At 36.0% G+C, this 18,671-nt stretch overlaps 1 protein-coding gene across 3 annotated transcripts in view; it reads left to right on the top strand.

Moving 5' to 3' along the window:
* The window catches only part of RPGR (retinitis pigmentosa GTPase regulator), a 61,965-nt gene extending 47,035 nt beyond the window's left edge, over window positions 1–14,930 (top strand). For all 3 annotated transcript variants that reach the window (XM_032620091.1, XM_032620090.1, XM_032620092.1), the window contains 2 exons: window positions 892–968; window positions 14,276–14,930. In XM_032620091.1, coding sequence (XP_032475982.1) covers window positions 892–968; window positions 14,276–14,485 — 287 coding nt within the window. In that variant the 3' untranslated portion in view covers window positions 14,486–14,930. The remainder of the gene's footprint in view (window positions 1–891; window positions 969–14,275) is intronic.
* Window positions 14,931–18,671: the final 3,741 nt, after the last annotated feature.

The following is an 18,671-nucleotide window of genomic DNA, read 5'->3' as shown; positions in this document are numbered from 1 at the left end:
CTGGTCTAGAGCCACAGCAGGCCATCCAGTTATTTCCCCCCCGAGCCCAGACCTGAGTCTTTGATCTTACCACAGGCGTTTTCAGAGGAGTCCTTTCCCAAACCTTGCTGTTGGTGTCAGAGAACAGGTGCCACAGAACAGAGGAGACCGTGACTGCCCTTGGGACCTACAGTTTCTACACCCAAATCATTGGTGCTTTTGCTATATGACCCCTATATTATGTTTCCACACCATCACATCACAGTGGGCCTTTTGCTGCGATGTCATTACAAATAACTGTCTGTGGTAGTGGATATCTGATCAGAACTTAAGCGGAAGAAGGAATAGTTCCCTTAATACATTTTTCCTTCTAACTTCTGCAAAAAGAGTAGTAAGTTTTAGAATATTTTAAGCAAAATGTTAAAATATTTGTCATCTCTAAGTATTCTTAGCATATAACCTAAAGTGTTAAAAAGAAATTAAATGTAAGATTTAAGTTGTTGATAATATAAAATTAGAAGATGCATATGCGTGAGTCTACTTTAAAGATCATTATTCAACTATATAACATGTGGATTAATTTGAAATACCAAAAAAATGACATGTCCGTTTCAGTACAAATAATTTCACTACAATGAGGTTAATTTTTTTTAAAGGTAATTTATATTTTACAGAAGTCTCCCCTAACATTTACTGTTACGTTTGCTATACTTAGTACTGGTCATCTAAACATTTACAACATTGGTCAGGTCATTCCGAGATTTTTGCCTTAATTTTTCAGGAAATATGTAGTTGTCCACTACTCTTTAGTATTACCCCATAATTCATGGTTGATAGAGTTTCACTGAAGCCTCAGGACTTTTCTTTTTCTCATTAGTTAGAAAAAATGTTTCTAAATATATCCTATCATAGGAAATATGCATGATCGTGCAAAGAGCAATTCTTCAGAAATCCTGGAAGATAGTAAATCAACAAAAAAATCAAAGAAGGTAAGTGAAATGAATTTTTCATTTTAGTGTTAAGGCTAAAGTATTGAATTGCTTCTACTACTTTTTATATGGTGATCCACATAATTTAACTCCCTTAATATGAGTTTTGATGACTCAAGCACATGTGACGAATTTCAGGTGATGTTTCACATTTTTAACGTGCATATTTACTTATTGGATTTTAGATTATGATTCAGATTGCTCTGCAAAAAAAAAATAGCATGTTCCTTTCAATCATCCCATGCATACTGATTCATCATACAATAAAAGATATGTAAAAGAACTCTACTGCTTAAATTATAAGAGTATAGTATCCTGAGAGTCTAGAAGAGAGTAAGGCAAAGCCAAGAAATAGGATGAATGAAAAAATAAAGGTGACTGTGCTTAGAAAACATTACAACATGCTACTCCAGTCTCTCCTAGTACCTGTTTTGGAGTTGTTACAAGTCTGATGGATACATTTCTTCTTCTTGGAAATAAATTACTCTTTCCACTTGCAGAAAAACTTTATTTAATCTTGAGGACACATTTCCAGGTAGAAGTGTTAGGAGGTAACATGGAAGACAAGAAAAATGAAAAGCCTCGTTAATTCTTATTCAACCTAGGTGTCAGCTTAAATGTCATTACCACATAGAGGCCTTTTGTAACCAGCAGCACTTATATAAATTATTATGTCCCATTATTATTCTCTCACAGAGCACCCTTTTCTCATACTTCTTAGTATTTGTCACAGTTTGCAATTACATAGTCATTTGTATATTCATTTACTTTATGTCTGTATCTCCCCACTGGCCTTCAGCTCCTTGGGGACATAAACTATTTTCTGTTTCACTTTCTAGTGTATCCTTAGCACTTATCACAGTTCCTGGTAAATGGTAGATGCTCAATAAATATTTTTGGTTGACAATGAATTGTAAAATGTGAGGGGGTAAGAAAGAGGAAAGGATGAAGGTAAAACCAGGAGCCGCCCTTAGGGTAGTAAACAGCCTGTCTTTTGCCATCTTTGTAGGTATATGCCACTCTGAAATTCCTTTCAGAATTACTTCAGAAATTTCAGAGATTATTTTAGCCCAAATCTCCATATTGTTATCTTTTACTAAAAATTACTTCATGACCATTTTTATCTTTATAAAATTATAAGTTTGGATTACCGTACCCAAAAGATGTCTGTGACCTGGCTCAAAGGACACTTCAGAATTATTATTCTCCTTAGAATTATAACATGCGTCGCTAGAACATTTCATCAAGGTTTAAGAACTTTTTAGATTCTCCATCTAGTAGAACAGAACATTTAACAGATATTCCACCAGTATACTTCATAGTGTTCCTGTGAAAACTTTTTTCAGTTATAAAGAGCTCAGGGAAAGAGTCTGGAAAAGAAAATCAAATCTGAGGGAGAAGGATAAAAAGTAAAGGAGCCAGGAGACCTAAGAACCTAAGGGGAGGAAAAATGAAATGAAGCAGCAGAAAAAAATATTTGAAACACACCTCTGACCAAATGAAAATGCATATTGTAGAATACGTCGTCGAGTTTAGGGAACTTCTCAGGCTCTCCCGTCTTCAGCATTGTCCATAGTTGGTAGGATTTGGATACGCAGGACAGGAGAGGCCGGAGCCAGGGAAGGCATGCTGTGTGGCAGGCACCTACTGTAGCATCAGGGAGCCCCACCAGTCCATGGGACAAAGGTGAGGCCGGAGCCAGGGAAGGCATGCTGTGTGGCAGGCACCTACTGTAGCATCAGGGAGCCCCACCAGTCCATGGGACAAAGGTGAGGCCAGGCCAGGATACAGAGTGCCAGGCTGACAAATTCAGTCTTAAACTTTGATTCTGCTTAAATTCTCATTTATACCTCATGGAAAAATATAATTCAGTAAGTATGCATTTCCTTGGATAAAGAAAAGAAAAAGTATTGAAAATTATATTTTAAAAAGTCAAGCAGTAATAAATGTATTTCCTACTTAAAGAATAGTCTGTTATTCTATATTTTTTAAAAAGGAAATAGATGATTTAGATGAGATTTTTTTCAATCATTCCCACATTATATATTTTAATCTACAATGTCTCTAACCTATTTATACCATCTAAGCCAAACAAATCAAACTGTTTTTAAAACTTGGAAAATAAATGATGCATTGACTCATATCAAGATAAGCATGTGTTTGAAATTTTACATCCCTTCCCTTAATTAGACAGCCACTCCGAAGGTAATTTAAAAAAAGAAAAAAGAAAGAAGTACACTCTTGGTCTCTACAAGACAGAATTCACCATTGAATTTTGTTTTGATGATTTTAAATGTTTCACATAGCCAGGTTAGGACCCATAATTTTAATTGGTGGCAGAGATCTTTTGATTGTTATATTTGGAAATCACCAAATATTGCTTTTCCAAACTGTAGCAAATTTGAATCCACAGTTAGCTGCTAAGAAAAATGTGTTATTGGCTTAATTTCCACCTAAGTAAGCTACTGAAAAAAGCAGTAAGCTTTTTAGCTATTAATAATAATTTCTTCCCATAATGGAATTAGTTTATTCATGTGTTTATTTAGCATATATTTACTGGGTGCCTCTTATGTGCCAGGCACAAGGCTAAAGGCTGCAGATAGAGAGGTTAAAAATTCAGTGCCACCCCTCAGAAACTAGCTAGAATATGGCAGATTCCTGGATAGTTCCCCATGCCATTTCACAGTCAATAGATTTCTTATTCATTGTCACTACCATAAATGTAAGAGGCTGAGATGAGAATTTCTCCACCAAAAATTATGCCTGTGGATTCTTGCCTTTCCTGATGGCTTCCTTTTCTCTGATGCTAAGCTTTATTCACCATGGCAGCACAATTCAGCACGTTTGCCCCAAGTACACAGTTAGCTTTACTCTATTGTGAGAAAAATCTGAGGTCAATTATACATATGGTATCCTGTTGCTGTCAGTTTTTTCAGGCTTAATACCTGAGACTATCACTTTCGGACCCACCCAATAATTACTCCCCTGCTTTTTAAAAATAGCTTTATTTAGGTATAATTGACCTATAATGAACTACACATATTTGAAGTATATAATCTGATTAGTTTTGACATACATATACAGCTGTGAAAGCATAATCACAATTAAGAGAGTGAACAATGCCATTATCAGCAGAAGGTTCTTTGTGCCTCTCTGTGATCCCTGTCTACACCCCACATCCCCCTGCTGTACTCAGCAAATAACTGATACTGTTTTGAGATTCATCCATGCATGTATCAATAGTTCATTCCTTTATATTGCTGAGTGGTATTCTATTTTGAGTTAATTTCTTATATGGTAAAGGTATGGATTGAGGTTCTTTTTTTCGCATATGGACATCCCATTGTTCTAGCACCATTTTTTGAAAAAAAATTTTTTAAATCCTGTCCTCTACTGAATTGCCTTCATACTTTTGTCAGAAAGCAATTGAGTTTTTATGTGTGAGCCTATTTCTGGACTCTGTATTCTGTTCCTTTGATCTGTTTATCTTGTGCCAGTACCACACTGTCTTGATTACTGTAGCTTTGATATAAGTCTTGAAATCAGGAACTGTTAGTCCTCCAACTTTGCTCCTTTTCACACTTGTTTTGGCTATTCTAGACTCTTTGCACTTCCATGTGAATTTTTCTAATCGGTTTGTCAATTAGTGAAAAAAATGCCTGCTGGGATTTTGATTTGGCATTGTTTTTGAATCTACAGATAAACTTGGGAAGAATTAACATTTTAACAATATTAAGTCTCCTAATTCATGAACATGACATTTCTCTTCATTTATTGATATCTTCTCAAATTTCCTTTAGCAACATTTTGTTGAATGTTTCTTAACATGGAAGTTGAGATCACTGATTTGAGACCTTTCTTATTTTCTGTTATAGGCTTTTTGTGTTATAAATTTCCCCTGAAGTACTTGATATGTTGTGTTTTCATTTTCATTCAGTTCAGAATACTTTCTAATTTCCCCTTTGATATCTTCTTTGACTCATGGGTTATTTAATTTCAATGTTGCTGGAGATTTTTCCAGTGATCTTTCTGTTATTACTTTCTAATTTAATTACATTGTAATTGGAGAACATACTTAGTCTGAACTGATTCCTTTTAAATTTATTGAGACACATTTTATGGCCCAGAATCAAGTTTATCTTGGTAAATGTTCATTTGAGAAGAAGGTTGAGAAGAATACTGTGGTTGGGTGGAGTGTTCTATCAGTGACAATTAGGTCAAGTTGGTTGATAGTGTTATTCAAGTCTTCTCCATCCTTCCTGATTTTCTGTCTATGTGTTCTATTAAAGAGAGGTATTAAAATCCCTGACTATAAATTGTGGATTTGTCTAATTTCCCTTGTACTTCTATTAATTTTTGCTTTATGTATCTTAAAGCTATTATTTGGTTCTGTAATGTTTAGAATTGTTACCTGCTCTAATTAATTGACTCCTTCATCATTATGAAATGACCTTCTTTATACCCAATGATAATAGTCTTTGCTCTAAAATCTACTTGATCTGATATTATATAGCCACTTTAGCTTTCTTTGGATTAGAGTTACCATCTTTTAACATACTTTTACTTTTAACCCATTTGTGATTTTACATTTGAAGTACATTTGATTTAGGCAGCATGCAGATGGATCTTGCTTCTTTTTTTTCCTAACATCTTTACTGGAGTATAATTGCTTTACAATGGTGTGTTTCTGCTGTATAACAAAGTGAGTCAGCTATACATAAACAGATGTCCCCATATCTCCTCCCTCTTGCGTCTCCCTCCAACCATCCCTATCCCATCCCTCTAGGTGGACACAAAGCACGGAGCTGATCTCCCTGTGCTATGTGGCTGCTTACCACTAGCTATCTATTTTACATTTGGTAGTGTATATGTGTCCATGCCACTCTCTCACTTCGTCCCAGCTTACCCTTCTCCCTCCCCATGTACTCAAGTCCATTCTCTACGTCTGTGTCCATCGACCTCATGACAAATAACTCAATTTCATATCTTTTTATGGTTGAGTAATACTCCATTGTATACATGTGCCACATCTTCTTTATCCCTTCATCTGTTGATGGACACTTAGGTTGCTTCCATGTCCTGGCTATCGTAAATACAGCTGTGGTAAACACTGTGGTGCCTGACTCTTTTTAAATTATGGTTTTCTCAAGGTATATGCCCAGTAGTGGGATTGCTTGGTCATATGGTAATTCTATTCTTAGTTTTTTAAGGAACCTCCATACTGTTCTCCATAGTGGCCTCTCCACCAACAGTGCAAGAGGGTTCCCTTTCCTCCACACCCTCTCCAGCATTTATTGTCTGTAGATTTTTTGATGATGGCCATACTGACCGGTGTGAGATGATACCTCATTGTAGTTTTGATTTGCATTTCTCTAATGATTAGTGATGTTCAGCATCCTTTCATGTGTTTGTTGGCAATCTGGATATCTTCTTTGGAGAAATGTCTATTTAGGTCTACTGCCCATTTTTGGATTAGGTTGTTTGTTCTTTTGATATTGAGCTGCATGAGCTGCCTGTATATTTTGGAGATTAATGCTTTGTCAGTTCCTTCATTTGCAAATATGTTCTCCCATTCTGAGGGTTGTCTTTTCATCTTGTTTATGGTTTCCTTTGCTGTGCAAAAGCTTTTAAGTTTCATTAGGTCCCATTTCTTTATTTTTTTTTTATTTCCATTTCTCTAGGAGGTGGGTCAAAAAGGACCTTGCTGTGATGTGTGTCATAGAGTGTTCTGCCTATGTATTCCTCTAAGAATTTGATAGTGTCTGGCCTTACATTTAGGTCTTTAATCCACTTTGAGTTTATTTTTGTGTATAATGCTAGAGAGTGTTCTAATTTCATTCTTTTACATGTAGCTGTCCAGTTTTCCCAGCACCACTTATTGAAGAGGCTGTCTTTTCTCCATTGTATATTCTTGCCTCCTTTATCAAAGATAAGGTGACCATACGTGTGTGGGTATATCTCTGGGCTTTCTATCCTGTTCCATTGATCTATATTTCTGTTTTTGTGCCAGTACCATACTGTCTTGATGACTGTAGCTTTGTAGTATAGTCTGAAGTCAGGGTGTCTGATTCGTCCAGCTCCGTTTTTCTTTCTCAAGATTGCTTTGGCTATTTGGGGTCTTTTGTGTCCATTCAAATTGTGAAATATTTTTTTGTTCTACTTCTGTGAAAATAGCTATTGGTAGTTTGATAGGGATTGCACTGAATCTGTAGATTGCTTTGGGTAGTATAGTCATTTTCACAATGTTGATTCTTCCCATCCAAGAACATGGTATATCTCTCCTTCTGTTTGTTTCATCTTTAGTTTCTTTCATCAGTGTCTTATAGTTTTCTGCATATAGGTCTTTTGTCTCCCTAGGTAGGTTTATTCCTAGGTATTTTATTCTTTTTGTTGCAACGGTAAATGGGAGTGTTTCCTTAATTTCTCTTTCAGATAGTTCATCATTAGTGTATAGGAATGCAAGAGATTTCTGTGCATTAATTTTGTATCCTGCTACTTTACCAAATTCATTGATTAGCTCTAGCAGTTTTCTGGTAGCATCTTTGGGATTCCCTATGTATAGTATCATGTCGTCTGCAAACAGTGACAGCTTTACTTCTTCTTTTCCGTTTTGGATTCCTTTTATTTATTTTTCTTCTTTGACTGCTGTGGCTAAAACTTTGAAAACTATGTTGAATAATAGTGGTGACAGTGGGCAACCTTGTCTTGTTCCTGATCTTAGAGGAAATGCTTTCAGTTTTTCACCATTGAGAACGATGTTGGCTGTGGGTTTGTCATATATGCCCTTTATTATGTTGAGGTAAGTTCCCTCTATGCCTACTTTCTGGAGGGTTTTTATCATAAATGGGTATTGAATTTTGTCAAAAGCTTTTACTGCATCTGTTGAGATGATCACATGGTTTTTCTCCTTCAATTTGTTAATATGGTATATCACATTGATTGATTTGCATATATTGAAGAATCCTTGCATTCCTGGGATAAACCCCACTTGATCATGGTGTATGATCCTTTTAATGTACTATTGGATTCTGTTTGCTAGTATTTTGTTGAGGATTTTTGCATTTATGTTCATCAGTGATGTTGGCCTGTAGTTTTCTTTTTTTGTGACATCTTTGTCTGGTTTGTTATCAGGGTGATGGTGGCCTCATAGAATGAGTTTGGGAGTGTTCCTCCCTCTGCTATATTTTGGAAGAGTTTGAGAAGGGTAGGTGTTAGCTCTTCTCTAAATGTTTGATAGAATTCGCCCGTGAAGCCATCTGGTCCTGGGCTTTTGTTTGTTGGAAGATTTTTAATCACAGTCTCAATTTCAGTGCTTGTGATTGGTTTGTTTATGCTTTCTATTTCTTCCTGGTTCAGTCTCAGAAGGTTTTGCTTTTCTAAGAATTTGTCCATTTCTTCCAGGTTGTGCATTTGATTGGCATATAGTTGCTTGTAGTAATCTCTCATGATCCTTTGTATTTCTGCAGTGTCAGTTGTTATTCCTCATTTTTCATTTCTAATTCTGCTGATTTGAGTCTTCTCCCTTTTTTTCCTGTTGAGTCTGGCTAATGGTTTATCAATTTTATTTATCTTCTCCAAGAACCCGCTTTTAGTTTTATTGCTCTTAGCTATTGTTTCCTTCATTTATTTTTGATCTGATCTTTATGATTTCTTTCCTTCTGCTACCTTTGGGGTTTTTTTGTTCTTCCTTCTCTAATTGCTTTAGATGTAAGGTTACGTTGTTCATTTGAGATGGTTCTTGGTTCTTGAGGTAGGATTGTATTGCTATAAACTTCCCTCTTAGAACTCCTTTTGCTGCATCCCATAGGTTTTGGGTCGTCATGTTTTCATTGTCATTTGTTTCTAGGTATTTTTTGATTTCATCTTTGATTTCTTCAGTGATCTCTTGGTTATTTAGTAGTGTATTGTTTATCCTCCATGTGTTTGTATTTTTGACAGATTTTTTCCTGTAATTGATATCTAGTCTCATAGTGTTGTGGTCGGAAAAGATACTTGATACAATTTCAATTTTTTAAAATTTACCAGTGCATGATTTGTGACCCAAGTTATGATCTATCCTGGAGAATGTTCCATGAGCACTTGAGAAGAAAGTGTATTCTGTTGTTTTTGGATGGAATGTCCTATGAATTTCAATTAAGTCCATCTTGTTTAATGTATCATTTAAAGCTTGTGTTTCTTTATTTATTTTCATTTTGGATGATCTGTCCATTGGTGAAAGTAGGTTTTTAAAGTCCCCTACTAGGGTTGTGTTACTGTCAATTTCCCCTTTTATGGCTGTTAACATTTGCCTTATGTATTGAGGTGCTCCTATGTTGGGTACATAAATATTTACAATTGTTATATCTTCTTCTTGGATTGATCCCTTGATCATTATGTAGTGTCCTTCTTTGTCTCTTTATTTACTATAATAAAACATATAGTCTTTATTTTAAAGTCTATTTTGTCTGATATGAGAATTGCTACTCCAGCTTTCTTTTGATTTCCATTTGCATAGAATATCTTTTTCCATCCCCTCACTTTCAGTCTGTATGTATCTCTAGGTCTGAAGTGGGTCTCTTGTAGACAGCATATATACAGGTCTTGTTTTTGTATCCATTCAGCCAGTCTGTGTCTTTTGTTTCTAGCATTTAAGCCATTTACATTTAAGGTAGTTATCGATAGGTGTGTTCCTATTACCATTTTCTTAATTATTTGGGGTTTGTTATGGTAGGTGTTTTCCTTCTCTTGTGTTTACTGCCTAGAGAAGTTCCTTTAGCATTTGTTGTAAAGCTGGTTTGGTGGTGCTGAATTCTCTTAGCTTTTGCTTGTCTGTAAAGATTTTAATATCTGCATTGAATCTGAATGAGATCCTTGCTGGGTAGAGTAATCTTGGTTTTAGGTTTTTCTCTTTCATCACTTTAACTATGTCCTGCCCTGCCTTCTGGCCTGCAGAGTTTCTGCTGAAAGATCAGCTGTTAACCTTGTGGGGATTCCCTTGTATGTTATTTGTTGCTTTTCCCTTGCTGCTTTTAATATTTTCTCTTTGTATTTAATTTTTTTTTTTTTTTTGTATTTAATTTTTGATAGTTTGATTAATATGTGTCTTGGCGTGTTTCTCCTTGGATTTATCCTGTATGGGACTCTGCACTTCCTGGACTTGATTGACTATGTCCTTTCCCATATTAGGGAAGTTTTCAACTATAATCTCTTCAAATATTTTCTCAGTCCCTTTTGTTTTCTCTTCTTCTTCTGGGACCCCTATAATTCAAATGTTGGTGTGTTTAATTTTGTCCCAGAGGTCTCTGAGACTGTCTTCAATTCTTTCCATTCTTTTTTCTTTATTCTCTGTGGTAGTTATTTCCACTGTTTTATCTTCCAGGTCACCTATCCATTCTTCTGCCTCAGTTACCTGCTATTGATTCCTTCTAGAGAATTTTTTTTTTTTTTTTTTAGAGAATTTTTAATTGCATTTATTGTGTTGTTCGTCATTGTTTGTTTGCTCTTTAGTTCTTCTGCGTCCTTGTTAAACATTTCTTGTATTTTCTCTATTTCCAAGATTTTGGATCATCTTTTACTATCATTGCTCTGAATTCTTTTTCAGGTAGACTGCCTATTTCCTCTTCATTTGTTTGGTCTGTTGGGTTTTTACCTTGCTCCTTCATCAGCTGTGTATTTCTCTGTCTTCTCATTTTGCTTAACTTACTGTGTTTGGGGTCTCCTTTTCACAGGCTGCAGGTTCGTAGTTCCCATTGTTTTTGGTGTGTGCCCCCATTGGGGGAGGTTGGTTCAGTGGGTTTTGTAGGCTTCCTGGTGGAGGGGACTGGTGCCTGTGTTCTGGTGAATGAAGCTGGATCTTGTCTTTCTGGTGTGCAGGACAGCATCTGGTGGTGTGTTTTGGGGTGTCTGTGTACTTATGATTTTAGGCAGCCTCTCTGCTAATGGGTGGGGTTGTGTTCCTCTCTTGCTAGTTGTTTGGCACAGGGTGTCCAGCACTGTAGCTTACTGGTCACTGAGTGGAGCTGGGTGTTCGCGTTGAGATGTAGATATCTGAGAGAGCTTTCACCATTTGCTGGAGCACCAGGGTCTTGCTTTTTTATCTAATCTGAAAACCTCTACCTATTTATTTATTTATTTATTTATTTATTTATGGCTGCATTGGTTCTTCGTTGCTGCGCACAGGCTTTCTCTAGTTGCGACGAGCAGGGGCTGCTCTTTGTTGTGGTGCCCGGGCTTCTCATTGCATTGGCTTCTCTTGTTGCGGAGCACAGGTTCTAGGCATGTGGGCTTCAATAGTATTGGCACGTGGACTCGGTAGTTGTGGCACACAGGCTTAATTGCTCCGTGGCATGTGGGATCTTCCCGGACCAGGGCTCGAACCCACGTCCCCCGCATTGACAGGTGGATTCTTAACCACTGCACCACCAGGGAAGGCCCTGCCTTTTTCATTGGAGCATTTAGACCAGTTATATTTAATCTAATTATTGATATCATTAGGTTTAAGTCTATTATCTTACCACTGGTAGTATTCTTCTTTGTTCCTAAAAAAATGCTGCTTTATTTTATCGAATATTATCATAGCTATACTAGTTTTCCTATGGTTAGCATTTTCCTAATATATCTTTTTTCATTCTTATACTTCTACTTGTACTTTAGATGTGTCTCTTGTAAATGGCCTATAAGGTGGATTCTGACTTTATACTTTTTAACATGTACCTAAAATCTAAAGCTAATCAGTGTTCCTTTTTCCCAAATATTACCAGGATCTTAGAAGAGTTTTCTCTCCTATCACTCGTTTTTTTCCCATTTTACATGTTATTGTATCGAGTATTGTATTAATTTTTTTAACCTCATCAATCAAATATCATTATTTGTTATACCACTTTCTTTATTCACCATTCCTTTTCACATCTCAGATGTCCCTTCTAGAGTGTTTTTTATTCTTCCTGAAGAAATCCTTTGGAAGTTACTGCCATAAATTTCGTTCTGAAGTTGACTTTTGCAGTTGCTACTCACTGGAAAATTAATGGTGGTATGGCTGGTTGACAGTTGTTTTCTTTTAGTATTTGCTCCCATTGTGGCTCTTAAGAAATTTGCTTTAGTATAATTGCTGTTAACTTCACATATAATCTGTCATTTCTGTCTGGCTGCTTTTTACATTGTTTGTTTGTCTTTGATGTGCTTCATTTCACTATGAGATGCCTAGATGTGAGGTTTTTTTATTTTAACTTTCTTCCAATTCATTATGACTCTTGAATCTGAGAATTCATGTCATTCATCATTTTAAGAAAATTCTCATCCATTATATATTTGAATATTTCCTCTCTCCTCTTTGGAGCTCAAATATAATAAAACTTTTTATTCTGTTATCTGTGTCTTTTAATTTTTACTTTTATATTTTCTGTATGTGATATTTGGGGAAATTTCAGAGCTTGTCTGTTTCATAGTATCTTTTCATCTGAGACTAATCTGCTATTTAACCTCCTTATTGAGTTTTAATTTCAGTTATGTTTTTCACATTTTGAAGTGAAATTCTATTTTGATTCTTTTTCAAATCAATCTGATCTTTTACCTTGTTTTGTTTACCTAGTACCCTGTTTTTTATTATAGTACTTTAAATAACTTAAGCAAACTTATTTTATATTCTGTATTTAGTTATTCCAATGTCAGACATCCTCCAGAGTCTAAATCTGTTTGTTGCTTTGGCTGGCTTGCTAGTGGTGTCTTGTTTCCTTCTGTGTTTTGAAATTTGGATTGTAGATTCATGTTCAACCAGGAATTTTTGTGGAAATCCTTTAAAGCTTAGATTACTGTAAGTCCATCCATAGAGAATTTATATAAAATTCTGTTAGCTTCCCTGGGTGTTACCATTTCGGGACAGCTTTTAGTCAATGTCTCAGTTAAGGGTTTTCCACCAGTACCGTACATGTGAACCCCAAACTCACATTAGGAAAACATCATTAGGCTGAGAGAGACATGTTATTTTGTTCTCTTCCATTGTTTGTAGGTGGACTTACATTAAAGGCCTAGTTCTCAGAGGGTCCCCACTTTACATAGGAGTCTCAGTTCCATTTCTCCATATTTTGTGAGATCAAATCTGTTAAAATCCAAGAGTTGAAGTTATGAGATCAATAAAAGCCATTTCAGTACTCAACTCACCCCTGAGGCTTCCTGCTCCCTCTTTTTTTGTCCCACAGGGATTTCCCTTCATTTTATGTGAGCTTACCTACACATTATAAAATTATATTTTGTATACTTCTAAAGCATTTCTTGGCATTTTGTAGTGGCAGAATTTTTCAAGATGTGTATATTCCTACGCAGTAACAGGAACAGGAGTTCTCCCATTTTAGTTCATAGACTCTTTATCTAGGCTAACTTTTTGGGTTACAACTTTTCATTCTAGTTCCTCCATTCTTTAAGGCTAAAGGCAAGCTATTATTATTCGCACCATTTTAATTTCTGAAGGAGCCAGATCTTCAGCTGTTCTTTGGTTTCGGCATCTTGTCAAAACCATTACTTGGGTTGTCATTCTTTAGGAATCCTGTTTTCTCTCTGGCTAAATCCTCAAAGGGCTTAAATCATTTGGAACTTTTCAGTTATCATCTTCCTTGATGTCTCCTGCATGTGCCTTGTTGGCCACTCTCTTCTTGATATTTTCCTCCCCTGACTTCTGAGTTGCCTTTTTTTCCTGATTTTGTTCCTACAAAACTCAGTCCCCAGTGCTGGCTCCTCTTCCTCTGCCTACCTTTCACACTTGGCTTTTCCTCAGTCTCTTTTCTTCTGTTTTCTCTTCTGCCAACCTGGAATCCCTGGGTTATGGGGTCTACTTTCGTCTCTTCAGCTGTTATCTGCATTCTGCCTGTCCGCAGCCCTGGCCTCCCCTGAGCAGCAGGTCTGTATATCCAACTGCCTACTCAGACCCCTGGGGCTCCCACCCCCATCATTTGGCAGCACTAACACTTTGCCAGAAGTTCTGATCTACAGGAATGGGGAGGTATGTCCTCTAGAAGATGCTGGTTTTCATCTTTTTCTCTTATAACAAAACAAAGTGAAATACTAAATTTGTTCTTTGAAGAAAAATGTTAACATATTACCAAAGCACTGATAGTGTTGAAAGGTAAACCCTGAAAGGTCTTGTTTTAGGGAAGAATCATGATTGCAATTGGTAAAAGAAAAAAGGCTGGTGGATGCTGAGACTGTACCATTGTGGTGCCTCATAAAGATGTGATGAAATAATGTTAAGACTTGTTGAAAATTATACCCCCTAAATACTGTTAAGTGACAGTTTCGCTTACTGAAATGAATTCTCTGCGTGTGTGTTTTTTTTCTAGATTTTCCTCTTTAAAAGGATGTCATTGACGAGCCAGAAAAGTAGAAAGCAGAATAATAATGAGCCACTCCCAGAGATAAAATCAATAGGAGATAAAATAGCTTTTAAAAAGAATAAGAAAGATGCCAACAAGAACCACATGGGGCAAAATCATCAGGAAACCTCACCCCCAAATATGGAGAGAAGGTCAAAATCTTGCATAATACTGTGAATATATGTTTATGTTTTCATGGTCACCATGCCCGTTGTAATTTATACTTGAAAAACATTTGAGCTCTGACGGAAAGTTTCTAATAACAAACTTTTAAAGATATAACTTAAGAACGTGTTTTATTTGGTTTGAATAGTATGACCAGTTTTGATATTTATTTAAATGCTGATATTTTTGACAAGCAATTTCAGAATATGTGTACCTCAGACTCTCCTTCAAGCATTGTGGCCTTAACTGTTCAGTGTTGCAATATAAAATATATTTTTATATGTGAAACTTAAATTAAGACATTTCATAGTTTTTACTAAATTTTACCTCTTTATAATTTCATAAGGAAATATTTGCAATCTCATGACACTAACAGTTTTTAATGTATTTGCAATTTTCAAAAACTGAGTCAAAATTGTTTTTAATGAACATACTTTAATAAACTATAACTGGTCAATTCCACTGTTTAAATGGGTGAATATGAATAAAATTTGGAGGTACTTGGAGTTATCAGTTGACAAAACAGGGGCAAAAAAAAATCTAATTTTAAAATATTGAAAGATGCAAAATGCATTTCCCTTTGAGTAAAGAAAGTACCAGGGCAACTGTATAAACAGGACATCTTTGTGGAGAAACTGTTGAAATTTCTTTGCTTCCTGCTCCTCTCTTTAGGGAGGTGATTTGACATGAAAACATTGCAGATTATCTGCACTGTTTGACCATGCCACAGATCACCAGTCTAGGAGAACCAGACACAGCCAGACTGGCTCATTGCAGCTGTCTCTAGCAATGACAGTGGTAACTAAGGTTGGCTGTGTCACACAGTGCTCTGCCACAAGGAGTAGGAAGGGTAAAGCTGCTAAGTTTGCTCTAATAGAAACATTGCTTTCTTATGCTCACAGATGCTACTTATTTAATTGATCAAACTACCTTCATTTTTCCCATTCTAACTTCTGACTAAAACATTTGCTTATTCAATCACAGTGACCATTGCCCCATTTAAACAAAACAAGACAAAAATACTCCATCTTTGTGTTTCACATACAAGGGCTGTAAGGATGTTAGTCTAGAATAGATGTGATTTTGAAATCTTACAAAATAGTCTCCTATATTACATTTAGTGGAATTCTAATTTTATTCAAGGTAAGTTTAATAAAAAATTTTGCTATTGCCACTATAGTACTAGTACAGTATTGTAAAAATACTTTGCCAAAATATAAACTATAGAAGCCAAGTGGAAGTGAAACTCACAGTAATACTAAGACATGCCAGTTGTGATAGGCAGGATCCTAAAATGGCCCCCAAGGTTCCTGCCTGCTGGTATACTTGCCTTGAATAATCCCTTCCCCTTGAGAGTAGGGGAGACCAGTGAATATGATGAGCTGTCACTCCATTGCCTATGTTGTATTATGTGGAAAAGATGAAATATTTTGCAGATATAATTAAGATTCCTAATGAGTTAACTTTAAGCAAAAGAGAGATCATCCTAGGTGGGCCTGACCTAATCAGGCGAGCCCTTTCAAAAAAGATCTAGATGTCAGAGTTGGAAGAATTCAGAGCAATTCAAAGCAGTAGAGATGCTCTCCTGTTGGCCTTGAAGAAGCAAACTGCCATATTATGGAGAGGGCCATGTGCCAGGGTGAGAAGCCTCTAGGGTCTGAAGGCTTCTACTCTACAACTGCAAGGCACTGAATTCTGCCAACAACCAGTGAGCTTGGAAGAGGAACCCAATCTTCAGATTAGACCATAGACCTGGCTGACACCCTGATTGCAGCTTTGTGAGGCCCTGAGCAAAGGACCTAGCTAAGTAGTACCCAGGCTCCTGACCCATGAAAACTATGAGATAATAACTATATGTTGTTCTAATCCACTAACTTTATGGTAATTTGTTATGCAGCAGTAGAAACTAACATCAGTTTTATTCTGGGAAAGGGCCTCTCTCAAATCAGAAAATTGGAGTCTTCGTCTCAGGAATGAGGGGATATTTTATTAAATTTAACAAAAACTACATTTAAACCAGGGATCGCATAACTGAAGTATTTTCAGAGGCTAAACAGATAAGCGTAATGGAGCTGCTGCCAATCTGTTCTACCTGCTAATTGCTGTTTCTCAATACTGGGCCCAGTGTTGCCAGACCCTCAGCCATTTTAACAGTCTCATGCTCTACCGACTGAGCTAGCCGGGCGGCTTCCCCTCAGCCATTTTAAAAAGAAGGTGGAAATGCGGGTTTTTATATAGACAACTCATTCGTGTACATGTCCATGTGTGCATGCATGTACATAAACAGGGAGAGCCAAACCATAGCTGCAGGCCCAGTTTGCCCACAAAGGGCAAATTGTGACCTCTGTTTTAAACAAAATACATTATTTTGGCACGAGAAGTTTGTTTACAAGGAAAACATGTTGAAATAATTAATTAGGCCCTGGATTTATCTCAATTGTAATCTTCCCTAGTTTGGCCTCAGATTTTAAGCAGGAAATGAGAGTTGAATTAATTAGAAAAGTGATGATTCTACTAAGAAGGTAATTTTTTTATTGCATACGAATGCATACTAAGCCTTCTTGGGAGTGTGGAGAGTTGGGGGAGGATGATCGAGTGTAACTGTATTGAATACAATAAAGTAAGATGTTTCTGCTGGAAGAAGCTACATTGAAGTTAAGAGACAACAGACAAACAGGCTTAATAGCAGTCCCTCCAACAATTGTGACGGATGACTGCTTTGGCATAATGTTAATACACAGTCCTAATCACTGAAACGTCAGGAAATGTTATCCTAACCCTAAAATTATTTACGAAAACTACAGCAGGAAATTTTATCTGACCAGGCCAAGCTGCATTCCCAACTAGTTCCATTTGCTTTCATTTTCATCTGGTATGTATAATATGTGTATTATGATAAATGAGATATCTTAAAGGTAAGGTTAGCAGTGGACTAGAGAGCTATATCTAACTTTAAATGACATTAATATGTTTTTATTTTAAGAAAAATCTTATCTGATTCGTGGTTAACATCTATCCCAAGATGGAAAAAAAATTTTTTTATATGCTAGAAAAGCTTTTGAAGTTTCTCAGAAGTAATCTTTACAAATACTTTGTTTAGAATTTGTCTAAATAGTAGCACAGTACTTCTAAAAGTTACAGAATTTTCCCTATGAGTGTGTTTATTACAACAGAAGTTTTCTATTATAATATCTCAGTCTATTAATTGCTTAAAATCATTAAAGTTCTGTACATAGGAATATTTGATTTTATATTTTTATGTAACTTATAATTTCCAACTTAGCATCAGATTTATAGTAACTCCTTAATTGGTATAATTATGTAATTTACTGCAGAGAGTAATTAAGAATTACAAAAATTATATAAAAGTGTAAACTAATTTGGGAAAACTTTTCAATTAAATTGAAACTTTCATTTTTTAATTGAATACTGATTTACATAGTGTGTTAGTTTCAGGTTTACAGCAAACTGATTCAGATATGTGTGTGTGTGTGTGTGTGTGTGTATTTTAGATTATTTTCCATTATAGGTTATTACAAGATATTGAATATAGTTCTCTGTGCTTATAGTAAATCCTCGTTGCTTATCTATTTTATGTATAGTAGTTTGTATCTCTTAATCCCATACTCCTAACTTATCCCTCCCCTTCTCTCTTTCCCCTTAGGTAACTAAGTTTGTTTTCTAGGTCTTTGAGTCTGTTTCTCTTTTGTATATAGGTTCATTTGTATTATTTTTTAGATTCCACATATAAGTGATATATAGTATTTGTCTTTCTCTGTCTGACTTACTTCACTTAGTATGATGTTCTTTAGGTTACTCCATGTTGCTGCAATGCCATTTTTTCATTCTTTTTTATGGCTGAGTAATATTTCGTATGTGTGTGTGTGTGTGTGTGTGTGTGTGTGTGTGTGTATAAGAAGATATATATATCTTCTTAAACCAGTCATCTGTTCATGGACACTTGGCTTGTTTCCATGTCTTGGCTATTGTAAATAGTGGTGCTATGAACATTGGGATGCATGTATCTTTTCAAATTAGAGTTTTCATCTTTTCTGGATATGTGTCCAGGAGTGGGATTGCTGGATCATATGGTAGTTCTGTTTTAACTTTTTAAGGAACCTCCATACTGTTCTCCATAGTGGCTGCACCAATTTATATTCCCACCAACAGTGCAAGAGGGTTCCCTTTTCTCCACAAC

The sequence above is a fragment of the Phocoena sinus genome, chromosome X (genome assembly GCF_008692025.1).
Source record: "Phocoena sinus isolate mPhoSin1 chromosome X, mPhoSin1.pri, whole genome shotgun sequence".
NCBI lineage: Eukaryota > Metazoa > Chordata > Mammalia > Artiodactyla > Phocoenidae > Phocoena > Phocoena sinus.
This window is presented reverse-complemented; position numbering and strand designations above follow the sequence as displayed.